At 48.9% G+C, this 15,095-nt stretch overlaps 1 protein-coding gene across 4 annotated transcripts in view; it reads right to left on the reverse strand.

Moving 5' to 3' along the window:
- The window catches only part of DGKA (diacylglycerol kinase alpha), an 89,289-nt gene that overhangs the window by 24,098 nt on the left and 50,096 nt on the right, over positions 1-15,095 (reverse strand). For 3 of the 4 annotated variants that reach the window (XM_014054609.2, XM_087710274.1, XM_087710275.1), the window contains exons 2-8: positions 13,617-13,712; positions 12,846-12,922; positions 9,876-10,005; positions 9,587-9,667; positions 3,793-3,842; positions 2,438-2,512; positions 1,120-1,239 (exon numbers count right to left, since the gene is read on the reverse strand). In XM_014054609.2, the coding sequence (XP_013910084.2) occupies positions 1,120-1,239; positions 2,438-2,512; positions 3,793-3,842; positions 9,587-9,667; positions 9,876-10,005; positions 12,846-12,922; positions 13,617-13,686 (603 nt within the window). In that variant the 5' untranslated portion in view covers positions 13,687-13,712. Of the gene's footprint in view, positions 1-1,119; positions 1,240-2,437; positions 2,513-3,792; positions 3,843-9,586; positions 9,668-9,875; positions 10,006-12,845; positions 12,923-13,616; positions 13,713-14,017; positions 14,198-15,095 lie in introns of those variants that run through there. The other variant, XM_014054610.2, reaches the window with a different exon arrangement.

Genomic DNA, 15,095 nt, shown 5'->3' on the forward strand with positions numbered 1-15,095 from the left:
GACAAAGGGAAGAGGAGGCATCGAGGCTCTCTGAGTGGGAACAGAAGGTAGAAGTAGTGAAAGGATTTGAGCTAAAAAAATTTCCTGAGCACAAAAGTGATATTGCTTTCGGAACATGCATAGAATGGCTTGCACCTAAATGCCTATTACATACCGTGTTTTCCCGAAAATAAGACAGGGTCTTATTTTCTTTTGACTCTCCTAAAATAAGCACTTGGCCTTATTTTCAGTGAGGTCTTATTATTTTTGAGGTGCAGGATGTGGCGAGCGTGGTCACCATATGTGTTACAATATTTTTGGGGAAGGGCTTATTTTAGCAAATGTGCTGAAAAGCCCGATTGGGCTTATTTATCCAGGGAGGAGAAATAAGCCACTGCGTCCCTACAGTTATTTGAGTAACATTTTCCCTTTAAGCCAACCCACAGTCAAAGCTATATAATCGTTTTGTTTCACCATTCATTACATTGTCGGAGGTGAAATCGGCGCTCAGCTGCAGGTTTTATGGCCATTTTAGGATGACGCTGTCCTTCCCCTTCAGTCCACAGTCAGCCTCCCATGCATTCATTCTGCTGCAGTCCCCAAAGGAGATGGAGAGAGCAGCAGAATTGCAAACAGCCTTCAACTGCTGACTCGACATCCCTCTAAGACACAGCACAGCTGGCTGGGGAATTCTGGGAGTTGAAATACCCAGGACTTAAAGTCGCCAAGGTTGAGAAACACTGCTCTAAGAGCTTTAACTCCGTGGCCCCTATCAACTTAGTTAATTCCTTATTTGTTGTCTATAGACAAAGGAAAACAAGGGGTGAGACATCTTAAGTAAAAGTGCTACCTGTGACTCAGTTCTCTGGGTGATTCTGAACTATTTTTTTTTTGTTTAAAATGTTTAATTTGGATAGAAGAGAATGGGAGACAGGAGCAGAATCACTGGAAGGCATCTGGAGGTAAGAATTTTCCAGCCAGACCAGCAGTCCTTCTCTAGTGTCGTGATGGGAAGGGGCAGGAAAGGCGAAATAAATCAACCAATTATCACATGTCGGACAAGGAAAATCAAAAGCCACGTTCAACAGTAAAGTTAGAAGGACCAAGGCAAAACGAGGCCTTCGTCCCCTCTGTACTTACCGCCTCCAGTCCAAGTAGCACCAGGAGGGGGACGGTGGTGGCACCTCCGCGGAGCCATTCAGAGAGAGACACAGTACCGCTGCTGTCATAATCAATTTCACGCATCATCTCCTGCAGGATCTGAGCGGGGGAAGGGTTGATCCGAAAAGGAGAGCCTTAGGAGGGAGCCATTGCAGTGCTTGTTCCAGTCCATTTGTCCCAAAGTGATGCACAACCCTCATTTTAGGAGAAAAATTTCAAGACAGCTCGTCTTTCTTGTCAAAGAGGCACCTGACAAGCTACAATTATCTGCAGCATAAGGCAGGGACCACCCTTTCCTCATTGCACAGCACTGAATTGGCTCCTCATTCCCAGGTCTTTATTTATGCAAATCTTGAAAAAAAAACAACCAGATCCCTTGAACAAACTGAAAAGAAACCCGAAGTCAAGATAATGCTGTATCTAAAATAGAATTAATCATGTGCCTCCAGATTTAGGACAAGCTATCCTTCACCATCAATAATTCAGGCAATAATTTGGGATATAGAAATGTGATAAATACATAAACAAAAAGTATAATGAGATCCCTCATACCTATCCAGTATCCCACATCCTTCTGTACACTTATCTGAATGGCAGCAACTATAAGAAACACGGAAAATAGATTCCTCCCCAAGCACTCAATTTCTTGCAAAAAACAAAAACTGACAAAAACAACAACCTTCTCCACAAATCCAGAAAACTCTAAACCTCTTTCATCTCTTAATAGAAGCAGAAAAGGAAACCACAATTCTATTAGGTAAATCCCATTAACTAAATACTGATTCTATATATGAAAGTCACATCCGGCTTTATCTCATTTAGCTGTAGGTTCCTTTCCTTCCAACTGTCTCCTAATCTTTCTTCCTTAATGCACATAATATGAGCTCTTTCCCTTTTGGGTGTTATAGCAAAAATTATTGTTAATAGCAATCCTGGTGTCAGTCTCCAAAAACTAAGAAAGACATGCTGAGTTTCCTTTATTGTTCCACACCTATACAAGGGAAATCTTGCCAAACTAAAGCAACTACTTGCATCATTAAAGATATATCTTGAGAACTCCTGGGGAGGAACTGACTTGACTCTCTTCCTCCCAACCAATCTATCTAAAATCTTCCTGCCTCTTAGTCCTCTGGAATGCCCTCCCTCCCTCCTGGGAATCCAGACTACGTTCTACTGCACCCAGTTCTAGAGCCCAACATAGACATCTACATTCTGGAGCCAATCATGGTGATTATACGTTGAAAGTACGTAAATGGGGAAGGGGTAGATGAAGCAACCGAAGGAATTCTGTACTTACTGGTTTAAGTTCAGTGACATCCCAGTCCAGATATTCAGCTACGCGCATCATCTGCGTGATGATGCGGTCTACCTCCTAGAGAGAACACCACCATTTAGGACAAAAATTAAATTCCAGTGGTTCATATGAAGGGTCATGCATGCATTTGTCAGTCTGGCACCTCTTATTGTGTTCGACTAGGGGTCAGCAACCTGCGGCTCTGGAGCCACATGTGGCTCTTTCATCCCTCTGCTGTGGCTCCCTGTCACCTGTCGGTGCCATAATTTCCGGTTGGGAGGAGGAGAAAACACAGAGTGGCAGGAGGAGACTCTATGGCAAGCGGCGGGTTTACCGGTCAGTTCCACAATTGATAGGGTTTTTGGTTAGCACAGGTGGAGGAAAAAGGACACTGCTCTAGGAAGAGACTCTATGGTGGGGGAACCAGACTTCTGGTTGGCTCCAGAATTGAACGGAGGGCTTCCAATTAGGACCTTTGTGGCTCTTTGAGTGTTTAAGGTTGCCGCCCCCAGTGTTAGACCACGGGTCCTCAGAATTGCTAACAAAGGATGTTCTTGGCATTGTAGCCAAAGGTATCAAAAGGAAGAGTGTTGATGAAGACTGACCTAGAGGGATAAATTTAGAGCTCAGATGAAAGCAGGTGTCCCCAATTTTTTTTTATCAAAGAACAGAAAATGAGTCAGACAAAAGCAATATATCTTAGCCTGTTGAAAATGAGATATTTTGGTTCTCACAGGAGACACAGTGATGGGGGCATGCGGCTGTTTAATAAGAAGAGAGCAAATTTCTTCTTCCTCCCAAAGGCGCCATAGGATGTGGTCTCCAGAGGACCTTCAAAGTTTTTACCAAAATATCATTTATAATGTGAAAGGAGGGGAAACCGCGTCCCAAAAACATCTAAGAGTTTCTTCTAGCTGCATTTAATTAACTTGACTTGAGGGTGATTACATTTATATTTACATTAAATCAAATTTAATTTTTGTTGTGGCCTAACCACAGCCCTTGGAGCAAGTCTGCTGCACATCACTCAAAAGCCCTGTGTGGTCCTTTAACCAAAAAAGATGGTACCTTTCGGTGCTAAACCAACAGGAACCAACAAAAATCAGACGGATGTGTACACTAGCACAGGAGGCTGTCAGCTATATTACAGTGGGATGCATTACTGAAAAGATTTTGCATCAAAATATTTGGGCCTTTTCTACCACAAAAAACTGAACATACTGGTGTGTCTGTGTGTGTGTGTGTGTGTGAATCTGCTGTGTGGATAAACCAATACTTCTATCTGAAGTGGAGTTAAAAAGAACAGGGAGACTCGGTTCCAAAACTCTATAATCTTATAACGGCCTCATGCTACTTACTGAATTGTCAAGAAGACCATTTCCATCTTTGTCATAAAGCTTGAAGGTGACTGTGGGAGGAAAAATGGAAATAAAAAAATAGAAGCTTCTAGACAAGGGATCACCAAATATGCATGTCTCTGCCTTTACCCTCTTGCCCCAGGCCTCTTCCCTCAAGAGTCCTGTTTCATCGAGCCTTTTCATTTCACCTTACTTGAGGGAGGCAAAGCGTATTACTAAAGCAGGCTCCTTCAGTTTGAGAGCAAGATCAATTTCTTTTGCAGAAACCCCAGCATAAATTCCCCAATGTCAGTTTTAAAATGTCAGTTTTCAGCAAGGATTTCAAAAGACTTCTACAAATTTAAAACAGAGGCATTCTTGTGTTGATAAAACTGTATGAGCTTAAGATGGATGCCAGCAGAAGAATTACAATTATCCTACACAAATAGGAGGTGAACATGACTACCCTGAGTCTAGTAAAGAATGCTACCCTTCTGCATATCCAGCAAATTAAATTCTCTTTCACAGTAGAGTGAGTAAAAATTAATCAAAATTATATATACCTATGATAATATATTTGGCGGATGACTCTAGGGAGGCGAAAATCGTATTCAGGAGGGAGGAAGGGAAGGAAGGAGGGAGGAAGCTTTTGTAGCTTGGAGCGAAGGGAAGGACGCGACAAGCGATATGTGAAAGTGACTTTATTCAGCTCATAGTGACTGCGATTCAACGTGGCGTGTTTCGCGCCCTACATTTATACCCCCGGGTTTGAATGAGGAGCCAATGGGGCGTCGAGTAGCTCGACGAATCAGGGCGAGGATTGAACCGGCTCCACCCGGGAACCAATCAGGAAGAGTCCTTGTTCGCGCGCTTGTATTTCCCGCGCTAGTATTCAACACCCCTCCCCCCCCAGTCAAAGAGTTCCTTTAGGAAGGGCAAACATAGTCTTGTAGGTAGGCGGGGCGGTGGCGTTCTCGCCCCGATCTTCGTGGCTCCCCGGCGGTTGTTGACGGGGGGGGAGCCGCCGGCGGAGGCGTGTCCGTGGTGGGGTGGTGAACCTGCGGTGCGGCCCCGTGAGAGAGAGCTGGCCCCGGGTCCCTTGCCCAATGTCCAACTGTCCGGGGTGGCGTTTCCGTAGCAACAGGAGTGTCCGATCGCGGCCCCGTGCAGTCTGGTTGGGGTGTAGGTTCAGAGTCTCGATAAAGGTTTTGAGGAAGGGAGTAGCCGGTTGAGGCGCGTCTGTCCGGAAAGTTCGCATCAGCTTGCCTCCCGTTCCCCGGGTGGAAACGGTCCGTTGGGGCAAAATTTAACGATGTTGGCTCCTGGTGTGAGCGGGTGTCCGAGGGGCCCGGGCCGTCTGTTTCCGCGGGAAGGCGGCGCCTTAACTGGTCCACGTGGCGCCTCCATTGTGTTCCGTCGGCCAGGCCGACCCTGAAGGAACAGGGGCCGGTCAGAGCTGTGATGGTTGCGGAAACCCACCGAGGATCCCCAGAAAAGGAGCGGGCCCATACAGGATCCCCTAACTTAAACGCGTGGGAAGGAAGGGCCCCCAGGTTGCTTGGCGGATCTCCTGCGTAAAGTGGATGGAGCCTGTCTAGGGGGGTTCGCAATCTCCTACCCATCAAGAGCTCCGCGGGACTTTTATTGGTCGTTGGGCAGGGTATGGAGTGCTGGCTCAAGAGGTAGGCCGCTACTCTTTCTTGCCAGTCGCCCTGGTCCATGCGGCCCAAGGCTTCTTTCGCTGAGCGAACTGCTCGCTCCGCCCGGCCGTTGCTAGCTGGGTGATAAGGGGCCGTGGCCGCGTGTCTGATTCCCTGCTTGGCCAGGAATTCTTGGAACGTGGTGGAGGTAAACTGGGGCCCATTATCGGAAACTATCACATCCGGTAACCCATGGGTAGCGAACATCTTACGGAGGGCCCTCACTGTACTCTCGGCTGTGGTGGAGGTCATGATTACCAGCTCCACCCACTTCGAGTAAGCATCGACCACTATCATGAAGTTCCGGCCGTGGAAGGGGCCGGCGAAGTCGATGTGTAAACGGGACCACGGGCCTCTAGGGATTTCCCACTCACGAGGGGCGGCTGTGGGGGGATTTGGCCTAGAGTTTTGGCAGATCCTGCATCGGCCGACGTAGTCTGCAATTTCCGAGTCTAACAAGGGCCACCACACGTAGCTACGGGCTAAGGCTTTCATTCGCGCTATGCCTGGGTGGTTTTTGTGGAGTGCGGGCAGGATTCGCGCCCGCAGGGCTGTGGGAATTACCACCCTATCCCCCCAGACAAGGCACCCCCCGTGAAGGGCGAGTTCGGCTTGTCGCACTTTAAATGGACGGAATTCTTCCGCTACCTTTTCCATGGGCCACCCCCTCAGAACCCATGAAGCAACCTGAGATAGGACGGGGTCAGCCTTTGTGCAGGCTGCAACGTCCGCGGCCGAGACGGGGAGGTCGGATTTGGCGATGGACAGGACAGAGAGTGCGGGCACGTGGGCTGTGTCCGTCTCTGGGAGGGGGCAACGGCTCAGGGCGTCCGCGTGCCCTAGCTGTTTACCCGGACGGTATAACAGCGTATACGAATACGCCGTTAGGAACTCCGTCCACCGAGTCATGCGGGGAGACAAAATGGGGGGAGTTGGCTTGTCGCCCGCCAGTAGCCCCAGGAGGGGCTTGTGATCCGTGACTAGGGTGAATTTTCTACCGTAGAGGTAGTCATGGAACCGCTTAATGCCGGACACTGCAGCCAGGGCCTCTTTATCGATTTGGCTGTAGTTCCGCTCCGTGGAGGAGAGTGTCCGGGAATAGAAGGCTATGGGGGCTTCTGAGCCGTTCGGAAGGACGTGGCTCAGGACCGCCCCTACGCCATAGGGGGAGGCGTCGCAAGTCAGAACTAGAGGCATCCTATCGCTGTACTGGATTAGGACTGCCGATGAAGTTAAAATATCCTTTATAGCCGCGAACGCGTGTGCTTCGCGGCTGCCCCATTTCCAGGCCGCTGACCGGTCAAGTAGTCGGTGTAGTGGCTCAGCTAGTGACGCCTTGTGGGGGATAAAAGGGGCGTAGAAGTTTAAGAGCCCCAGGAATGCCTGTAATTCCGCCCTGGAGGCGGGTGCGGGCGCGTTTTTGATGGCGGCAACTTTGGAAGGAGTGGGGTGGATGCCCTGGGCATCAATGAGGAACCCCAAGAATTCAACTCTGGGAACAGCAATTTCGCATTTGCTGCGCTTTAATTTCAGTCCGGCCTCCCTGAAACGTGTGAGGACCTCCCGAAGTGTTTTCAGGAGTTCCGAGTGACTGGGGGCTGCGACCAGGACGTCGTCGAAGTAGGGAACGACGCCTGGGAGCCCATGGAGCAACCGCTCCATGAGGCTCTGGAAAATCCCCGGGGCAACCGAGACGCCGAATTGGAGACGGCGGCAACGGAAAGCCCCGCGGTGGGTGACGATGGTCTGGGCTGTAGCCGCATCGTCGTCTACGGGAAGCTGCTGGTAGGCCTGTGCCATGTCTAGCTTAGCGAAAATGCGGCCCTGTCCTAAGGAGTGGAGTAGGTGCTGCACTACGGGGACCGGATACGGGTTTGCCTGCAGGGCCAAATTGATGGTCGACTTGTAGTCGGCACATATCCTCACCGATCCGTCGGGTTTGACCGGTAGGACTATGGGGGTTTCCCAGCGGGCGTGATCTACGGGCTCGAGTACCCCTTGCTCAATGAGCTTATCTAGTTCCGCGTCTACTTTTGCTCTCAATGCGAAGGGAACCCGGCGTGCCTTCAGCCTAACGGGAGCGACCTGGGGATCGAGGCAGAGAGAAATGGGGGTACCCTTGTAACAACCCAATTTCCCATCGAACACATCTGCGAACTCGTCTAGGACGCTATCTACGGGGAGGGAAGCTATCCTGTGTACCCCTTCTATGGTGAGGCCCAAAACGGGGAACCATTCCAACCCAAGGAGAGCGGGCAGGTTGTTCCTAACGACTAAGACTGGGAGTTTACCTTTAAATTTCCCGTATTCCACCCGGATGTGGTATATCCCAGCTGTGGGAATCCCATTTCCCTGGTAGTCTAGGAGGGAGACCCCGGCGGGGCGCAGCTTTCTCTGGGGAACCCCGGGGCAAAGGCGGGAGAACAAAGCCCAAGATAGGAGAGAACGGGATGAACCGGAGTCCACCTCCATTTGGCAAGGCTGACCTTCGAGCCGGACGGTGGTGCTTATTTTCCGGTTGCCGGCGGGAACGTGGGAAGCCTGATAGACTGTGCAGTCGGCGCTGGAGGGCTGGTAGGTTGAGTGGCAGTCCTCGGTGTGCCTCGCGGGACGCGGCTGCTGGCGGCGTTGCGGCGCTTGGCGTTGGTCGCTGGGCTGCATAAACGACGGGGCCGGCAGGAGAGCCCTGCATACTCTGGCGAGGTGCCCTTCTCCGTGGCAGCGGCGGCAGATGGCAGAACGGAACGGGCAGGATGCGCGGCTGTGGCGGCCGCCACATCCGCGGCAAGGCGCGTTCGAGGCTGGCTGAGCGGGCGTCGGCGGTTGCTGGGGTGGTCTCCGCTTCGGCTGCGTCCTCATCTGCCCGACGACGATTTCCTCCTCCTCCTCTTCTTCTTCGGCAAGGGAGAGATCCTCGACGAGGTTCGTCTGGGTGGGCGGCCCCGCGACGGCTTGCGCGGGGGGGTTTAGCTGGAGGCGTTCCATGTCGGCCGTGGATTGTTCGGAGAGTTCGGCTGCTCGCGCTATCTCCACGGCTTGCATCAGGGTAATCTTATGATTCCGGAGCAGCCGGCTGCGTAAGTGCACGTCGCGGACCCCGCACACGAACTGCTCCGCGAGGTTCTCCTCCAGGTCTGCGAAATCACACTGGGCGGCCACGGTGCGCAAAGCCTCCAGGAAATGGCTAATGGATTCGTTAGCCCTTTGCACTCGGCGGCGGAAAGCGAAACGGCGTGCAAATAGAGAGGGTGAGGGAGCGTAGTGGTTCCTCAGTCGGGACATCAGCTCGCTCCACCCGAGTTTGTAAGCTGGCCTTGGGGCGGCCAGGGCTCTCGCAGAGGCGAACATGGAAGGCTCACAACAGGACAGGAAGAAACTGCATTTCTCCTCGTCGGTCTGAGCCTGGTTCTTCGAGGCGATCAGGTAGCACTCGAAACGCTCCATAAAACTGTCCCATGATTCTCCGGTGGCTCCACCGAATGGCGCGAAAGGAGGAAGCGATGATGCCATCGTGGCGCGGAGCCGGAGAGAGAGAGAGAGGCGGAGAAATTTCGCGTTCGCTGCCGGAGTTCTCAGTCTGAAGATAGCGTTCGAGCTGGTTCAGACGCGGTGGCAGCTGGCTTGTTCTTCTCCGTGGTCGCGGGAATCAATCCCACCCTCGTCGCCAGTTTTGTAGCTTGGAGCGAAGGGAAGGACGCGACAAGCGATATGTGAAAGTGACTTTATTCAGCTCATAGTGACTGCGATTCAACGTGGCGTGTTTCGCGCCCTACATTTATACCCCCGGGTTTGAATGAGGAGCCAATGGGGCGTCGAGTAGCTCGACGAATCAGGGCGAGGATTGAACCGGCTCCACCCGGGAACCAATCAGGAAGAGTCCTTGTTCGCGCGCTTGTATTTCCCGCGCTAGTATTCAACAGAAGCGAGGGAGGGAGGGAAGGAGGGAGGAAGGAAGGAAGGAAAGAGATATCTTAATGACAGCAAGTTGGTTCTCTGTCCTGAAGAATTACCAAAATCAGATTTTCCCAGTCAAAATGTGCCTCCATCAAAAAATCAAGCTCTGAACTGAGACCTTTAGCTGCTATTCTGCTCTCTTGATCCTTTGCAGTACTCACATTCCAGTTTGTCTTCGGGCCTCCCACCTTCTAGCAGCGAGAAGTAACAAGAGACGTCATTGACGCAAACAGAACCACTGGCTGAAAAGCAGAGAGTACACTGGGTTAAGTAATCCTTCGTCCTCGGAACTGCTAGATATTCCGGCTGCCTAACCCAGCCCTCCTCAAAGAGATCCTTACTAAAAAAAAATGGGATGGAGGGGCAGAAAGGATGCAAGCCCACCCTTTCCCCCAAATCCTCAGAGAAAGGTCAATATTTTATATGAGGCAGCTTGCCAAGCCGACATACCTGGCTCTTTTGTGGTTTGTCCTGCCGTAGTCTGGAAAGACATGAAGAGGTGACAGCAAAGTTCATCCGAGATCGCCTCCGCTTCCAAGTAAGTTTTCAGGAAGAGCTTGAAGCCTTCGAAGTCTATGGACTGAGAACAGCATTATCAGAGAGAAATAAGGCAAAGCCACAGAGAAGAATGCCAGGAATCACAGCTACTGAACATTCCCTATTGATTGTGCCAAAAAGCGGAGCTTTGACTCAGCTAATAATGTGTCACTTCAGTGCTAGATATATTGCTGTATGCAGGCAATGGTAAAAATGCTATTTCTCATTTTAATGGGAAACAGGATGGCTGTTCCCCATTGTTTGGTTGCTACTGGAACTAATGAAATTGTGATTAATGGACCCAGAAAGAAATCATTGCATATACTTCAAACAAGAGGAACATGTGGCGTGATGGGGATGGGGGTTTAGGATAAGCCACAATGGAGCTGTTGAATGTCAGATGTAGGAAGGGAGGCTGGAGTCAGTTTTAGGATATATGTCACCTTATGTGTCCTATGAGAACTGGTGTTTAAAGATACCCAAAATAAATCAGTAAAATTGGCAACTGGGATTTGGGGTGTGTGTGTGTCACAAACCCATATTTGACATTTTGCTTAAAAAGCTACTTCACTGCAGAGGAGATTGCAAGAATCACACACACAGACTGGAAGGAGGACCTGGGTCACGGCCACATGACTGACTTTTGTACTTCTGAACATGTTCCGTTTACACGAAGGAATGGGAGAAATGTCAGATCTGAGAATCGTGTAATGTAGTTGGAGGATTCACCAACATCTCAGAATGCAGGAATAAACCCTCAAATAATTGGCAGAATGGAAAACCAAACACCAAGGCCACGTTCTGGCGGTGTATGTGTGTGTGTCTGTGTGTGTAGGAAAAACAGCACACCAAGATAAATAGTAGAAAAAATAAATGCAGTTAATGAACGAAAAAGAAGAGCCAGAAGCACAACCAAGCTGCAGTACTAAATACTTGGGTGTAATCCCAAAACAACCGGAGTGCCACTTGAACACTACTGGCGTTGACAAATTCAACATCAATCAACTGCAAAAGGCAGCTTTCCTCAGACCAGCTTATGTCCTTGCAACGATACTTCTCATGCCATCAAACATCAACATCTGCCTAACCCAGATCCTTGGGAGGACTCGGGAGGTGGATAAAAATGCCAAATCCAGTCGCAACATTTGGCTGACGAACCATAAAATAACAATAATACTTCAGATTGTATTTGAAGTTATGCTTTCAGTTCTAGGCAAGAAACATTTTGAAAAGATGTAGGACAGGAACTGGACAATGCAGTGCTTTCCAAATGTTTTGGCCTACAACAACTTCTTGCTATTGGCCATGCAGGCTAGAGATGAATCCAAAATATTTGAAAGTCACCATGTTGCCTGCCACTGACACAGACACAGTGAAAGTGGCTCAGGTGATGGCAACAAAGACATTTGGGAGTGCAGAAAATAAGGAAGAAAGTTGAAAGAAGATGATTATTTATAGCTGCTGAAGACTAAGAAAGGGATATGAAAGCCCCTCAGGTAAGAGTTATCACACAAGAGTGAGTAAAGGGTTGTTCTCATCTTCTGCAGGGAGTAGAACTGGACCTAGATTACAAAATGTCATAATCTTTAGAGGTTTAGATTTACATGTGACAAATGAATCAATTACTTGGGAAAAGGGCTCGTCTGCTGGAAATCCTCAATCAGAATCTGACTGACATCTTCTGGCTCCAGCACTGGATTTCCTGCTCGGAATTGGGGATTGGACTACAAAGCCTTCGCTGTAATTCTATGACTCTGTCTGCATATCACAGCTGATCCAGTTAGTATGTCGCTTCCATATGCCATCAGCAGACCATCTGGAATAGCTGGGTCAGACAGTAACCGTGTAATAGCACCCCCACTCCCAACTGCTACAAAGGAGGATTGGAATACGGTAATTTCTCTTCCCACTGCCTGCATTTTTTTAAAATTTTCCTCCAGGAGGGAGATAGGCATGGGTTGGGTAACTTGGAGATTGTGCTCTAGAGAGCCACAGCCTACCTTGCTTGTTTCTGCTCCTTGCTCTCATGCACAACCCCAATGTGACCAAAAACTAATTGAAGCCAAAATAGCTACACAGACAAACTATCTCTCCAAATGCTGTTCCATTTCCATGGGGCTCTCTAGGATATCCTCTTGATCACCGACATTGGGGGAGATCATTAACCTTTACAAAGTGTGGCTATGACAATGCAGAGTGAATTGATAGAGGACTGGTTTAGTTGCAAATAAGATCAAGTCTCTTTGGAGCTAAATCTAACGCACGCTGGGTAAAACAGCTAAGTTTTAGAGTTTATAAGACACTTTTAGGGACGCGGTGGCTCAGTGGCTAAGATGCTGAGCTTGTCGATCAGAAAGGTTGGCAGTTCAAATCTCTAGCACCACGTAATGGCGTGAGCTCCCTTTACTTGTCCCAGCTTCTGTCAACCTAGCAGTTCAAAAGTATGTAAAAATGCAAGTAGAAAAACAAGAACCACCTTTGTTGGGAAGGTAGCAGCGTTCCGTGCACCTTTGGTGTTTAGTCATGCCAGCCACATGACCATGGAGATGTCTTCGGACAGCACTGGCTCTTTGGCTGAGATGAAACAGAGATGAGCACCACCCCCTAGAGTCAGGAACAACTAGCACGTATGTGCGAGGGGAACCTTTACCTTTATGGCACTTTTACTGCCCTCCAGAATGTCCCATAATGCAGCTAAGCATCGTGGAAACTCAGAATTTATGTGTGAAAGACAGAAGACACCCAAAGCGGTATGTAAGTTTGAAAAGATGTTGTGCTGATTTGCAAAGTCATCTTGCTGGTAAACACCTAATTAGGCAAATATACAACTTAGCAAGGCAAAAGATGGAGATGTTTGTAGGAAAGGAAGAGGAAGATACTCACATCCCCTTGCCGCTGCTGAGACAAGGTACCCTCTCCATAAAATTCCTTCAGCACATCCTGCACTTTCTTGCTGCTATCTGTGGAGCAAGGAACAATGAAGACTGACAAGGAAAAAAAAGTGTAGGAATTCTGCTACACTTCATACTATAACCGGGAAATGTGTCAAGCACGACATTTGCATTGGCTAACGATTAGAACTCTCTGAATGCTGTCCTAAGTTTCAAAGTGATGTAAAAATCAGAGGGTTGCAATGAGGCATCCAATCCAGCTGATGGAAATTAAAAACATTCTTAACTTGGGGTGTTAAAATGCAAGGTATCTAACTTGTAGAACGAATGGGTGGCCCAAGAATTTAAGTCATTAAGATAAGCCAAAGTTAAAGATTATCTTGTTTAGCAGAGTCCTTAAAAACTAAGACTATGCCTTCCTTGATATTTGTCTCTGGAAACTCAACTGTGATTTGTGCAGCCCACATGAGATATCAAGCTAATGCTACTGGGTTTGTGGGGGGGGGGAATGGATGGAGGGAACAGATGGACATGGGCTAGCACAAAAGAATTATCCTAAGAGCCTTCCTGGGACCAGCACAGAAATGGCTGCTTTTCCTTTCTCGATGCTCAGGTCAACCAGATTTAAGTTCTAAGGAGTTGGTACGGCCTTTGATTTTAGAGAGGAAGTTCTAGCTTTAACAGGTCTGCCTGTCTGTGCCTCTACCCCTCCCAGGGGCTAAGAGAAGCCTACTGGTACAAAGGGAGAAGGAAAAGGACTCACAGTCAATATACTTCTGCAGCTGGGTGAACTCCTCTGGGCTGAGGGTGGCCCACTCCTTGCCGTCAGACATGATGCTGCTCTTCTTCCAATTTATGTCTGCAAACAGAGGAGTCAGGAGATGTCGTTAGACAGCAGGGGACGAAGATGAAATGGGCAGAGAAGGTGCTCTCTGGGCACACAATATCTCTCTCTCTCCCTCTCTCTCCCTCTCCCTCTCTCTCTCTCTCTCTTTCCCCCTCGGTAGTCTCCTCACATTCTCCGGACTGATCCGCTGAGCCAGCACATTCTTTCCTGGCACAATTGGCTTCTGGAGCAGCAATCGGGAATTTGGCCATGGCACAGGCAGCCCCTGGAGAGGCAAGATTCCAGCTGCACAGGCTGAGAAAGAGAGAGAGACATACCGCCTGGAGGATTTAACTCCTGGAGAAGCGCAGCGATGCCAAAGGCTTTGCTCCCGATGCAGGTGGAATCCCGACTGAAGCCAAGCCAAGCCAAAAGAAACCGGCGGCGGTGGGGCATCGCCCAAAGGAGGAAACATGTTGCACAGCAGCTTTTTTAATCTGGACAACAAGCTCACGCATTCAGCCTGTTAAAGGGACAGTCCCCAATTACCTGCGTGGGTGGGTGAGCAGCTGGCATTGCAACGGCTGTATCTTTTGCCCCAGGGCAAGCCCATTTTTTTTCAGAGGCCCCTGCAGGGCTGGGAAAAGATGGAGGGATCCAGAAGCGAGGCAATAGGCAGTCAAGGAGATCATTCGAATGGAAGGGGGAAGGAAAAGCAGTTTGGGATGCGATTGGGATCAATTTAGCAATTTATACCAGTCTGCTGCAGAGGGTGCCAAGTTTGATCCCATTAAAATTTAATGGAGGTTTTGAGTGTTATTGACGGAAATGCCACACATTTTACAGAGATACAATCCTGGCACTGAGTGCAAGGAGGGTTTGCAGGAAGCTGTTGGCGGGGGCATGTTTTAGCAGCTCACTTAAAGGAGGAAACTTTTATCAACTGAGTACAACTGAGAACATGTCATCATCCGGCATCCCCAACCTGATGCCCACAGACCCCAGTGGGTCTGCAACATGCTCCCTTCTCCATCCCAAGTACAGGTTGCAACCATTCACGGAGTGACCATTCAAAGTTACAACGGCACAGAATCCCTGTGGTCATGTGATCAAAATTCAGATGCTTGGTATCTGACATGTATTTCAGAATCCTGGGGTCATGGGTTTCTCTTTTGCAACCTTCGGACAAGCAAAGTCAATGGGCAAGTCGGTTTTACTTAGCAAACATAATGTAACAACTACAATGATTCCGTAAGCAATTATTGCAAGAAAAGTTGTAAAATGGGACAAAACTCACTTAGCAATTGATGGAAGATTGGGGCTCTAATGTGGTTGTAAGTTGAGGACTATCTGTAAAATGCTCATCCTGGAATTTTAAAAATCCTTTTACTTTTACATTTTTATTGATTGGTTAAC

Source organism: Thamnophis sirtalis, unplaced genomic scaffold (assembly GCF_051295495.1).
Source record: "Thamnophis sirtalis isolate CommonGarterSnake01/CBP01778 unplaced genomic scaffold, rThaSir2_p1.2 scaffold_3, whole genome shotgun sequence".
Taxonomy (NCBI): domain Eukaryota; kingdom Metazoa; phylum Chordata; class Lepidosauria; order Squamata; family Natricidae; genus Thamnophis; species Thamnophis sirtalis.